This window comes from Quercus suber, unplaced genomic scaffold, assembly GCF_002906115.3.
Source record: "Quercus suber isolate HL8 unplaced genomic scaffold, Cork oak 2.0 scaffold_171, whole genome shotgun sequence".
In the NCBI taxonomy this organism is placed as follows: Eukaryota; Viridiplantae; Streptophyta; class Magnoliopsida; order Fagales; family Fagaceae; genus Quercus; species Quercus suber.
Window position 1 is genome coordinate 432,769 of NW_027069631.1, and position 2,063 is coordinate 434,831.

Sequence of the window (2,063 nt, forward strand, 5' to 3'; positions counted from 1 at the left end):
AACAGAAAATAGTTAGAGTAATATAAACATTAGAGATATCAAATACGAGATTTTCAACCAAAAAAAAAAAAAAAAAACACCGTTATCAAATACAAGCAATGGGACATTTAAGAGCTCATTGACCACGCAAAAATTTACATCGGTGAAAAAAAACACATGATTACTGCTTACATTGTTTAATTAATTATCTCTTTTTACATCAGTTTTTTTTTTTCTTTAGTACTTCATTAGTTGAGGAAGATGTCTATATTGAAAATAATTGAAAGTGTGACCAATTGAGTTACAAGATTCTTAGCNTTTTCTGATGTAAGGTGGAGGAAACTGCCCCCAGCGCATGAAGCCAAGGTCTGGCTACAGTTGCCGTGTAGGGTGAAAAAACGTCCACAACTATGAAATCCACCTTCACCACCTCTGAGCCAGTCTGCATAGGTAGTCGTATTTGGCCCTTCGGGGTAACAACTCTTCCTTCGAAACTGATTAGCGAAGAATTATATGGTGTTAAGTCACTAAGTTTGAGGTTCAGCCCCCTGTAGAGATCAGGGTACATTATTTCCGCAGCGCTACCTTGGTCAACCATCACCCGTTTCACATCATACCCCCAAAATCTGAGGGTGACGACCAACGCATCATCATGAGGCTGGACAGTGCCCACCTTGTCCGCGTCCGAGAAACCTAAAACTAGTTGATCATCAAGTTTGCACCTCCTCAAACCTTGGCTAGATTCCCCCGCAGTTAACCGATCCACCGACATGACCTTGGATGGCCGGGATCCTGTTCTCCCTAGGGCTGCAAAGATAACATTGATAGTTCCTAGAGGGGGTTTCAGAGGATCATCCCTCCGAGACTCCGCACTCATCGGACCTCTTCGGCCACTGGTGTGATGTAGGAGATGTCGCAGTTTCCCTTCGCTGACTAGTTGTTCCAAATGAACCCATAAGTTCCTGCAGTCCTCAGTCGTGTGTCCATGGTCCTGGTGATATTGGCAGTAGAGATTGCGATTACGTCTATCAGGATTCCCTGCCATCTTGTTCGGCCACTTGAAGAATGACTCGTTCTTGATCTTTTCTAAAACTTGGTGGACTGGGTCTCTGAATACGGTGTTGATAGTCTGGGGATTGGCTGTTCCTGAATGCGTAGGAAAATCTCTCCTCGGTTTGCTGTTGGTGTATCGATTCGACCTGAAATCCCTCCTCTTCAGGGGGATAACCTCCTCCTTGCCTTTTCCTTGTTGTTGGTCTTCTTCAACTCTCTTATACTTCTCAATGCGGTCCATTAGCTGACGAATGCTAGTAACGGGTTTACCAGACAAGGATGTCCTTAAACCATGATCAGTAAGGAGGCTGAGCTTAAACGTTTCTAGGGCCATTGCGTCAAAATTGCCCTCCATGTCATTAAACATTTCCCAATATCTATCCGAATACACCTTCAGGGACTCTCCTTCCTGCATGCTCAAAGACAGCAGAGAAGACAAAGGTCGGGCCACTCTTCGGTAGGTGACAAATCGTGAACCAAAAGCTTGGGTGAGCTTTTTGAAAGAGTTGATGGAATTTGGGTTCAGCCCATCGAACCACCTCATGGCAACTGGCCCAAGACTAGAAGGGAAAACCTTGCACATTAGCGCTTCGTCCCTGGAGTAGACAGCCATCCTTTGGTTAAAATGACTCACCTGTTCCACGGAGTTTGTTTTGCCGTTGTAGATGGTGAACATTGGTTGGTTAAAGCGCCGAGGAAGTCTAGCCTCTTCGGTCCTGCGCGTGAAGGGTGACCTGGAAATCTAGTTTAGAGCCCTGCTCATGGCGTCGTTTCCCACGTCTCCATGTGATGGACTTCTGCGTTGCCCCTTGTGAGGAGATTCCTCTTCATAGGTATAGGACTCGCTGGCTGGTGTCCTAGACTTGGGTTGATAAGTGACGTCCGGCTCTTCATCAGGGTCCTCATCAGAATACGAGGAAGCCCGTTTCCTCTTTGCATGGCGTAACTCCCTTTTTAGCTTTTCAACCTCCCGCTGCAAATCTCGGTTCTTCTTTGCATGGGACATGTGACTCCTGCCATGTGACTAGTTC

At 46.0% G+C, this 2,063-nt stretch overlaps 1 protein-coding gene across 1 annotated transcript; it reads right to left on the reverse strand.

The window, feature by feature from the left end:
* Positions 1–280: 280 nt before the first annotated feature.
* On the reverse strand, positions 281–1,645 carry LOC136069459 (uncharacterized). Its single transcript, XM_065778013.1, has one exon. It carries the CDS (start codon positions 1,643–1,645, stop codon positions 281–283), a length of 1,365 nt encoding a protein of 454 aa, XP_065634085.1.
* Between the last annotated feature and the right edge of the window lie 418 nt (positions 1,646–2,063).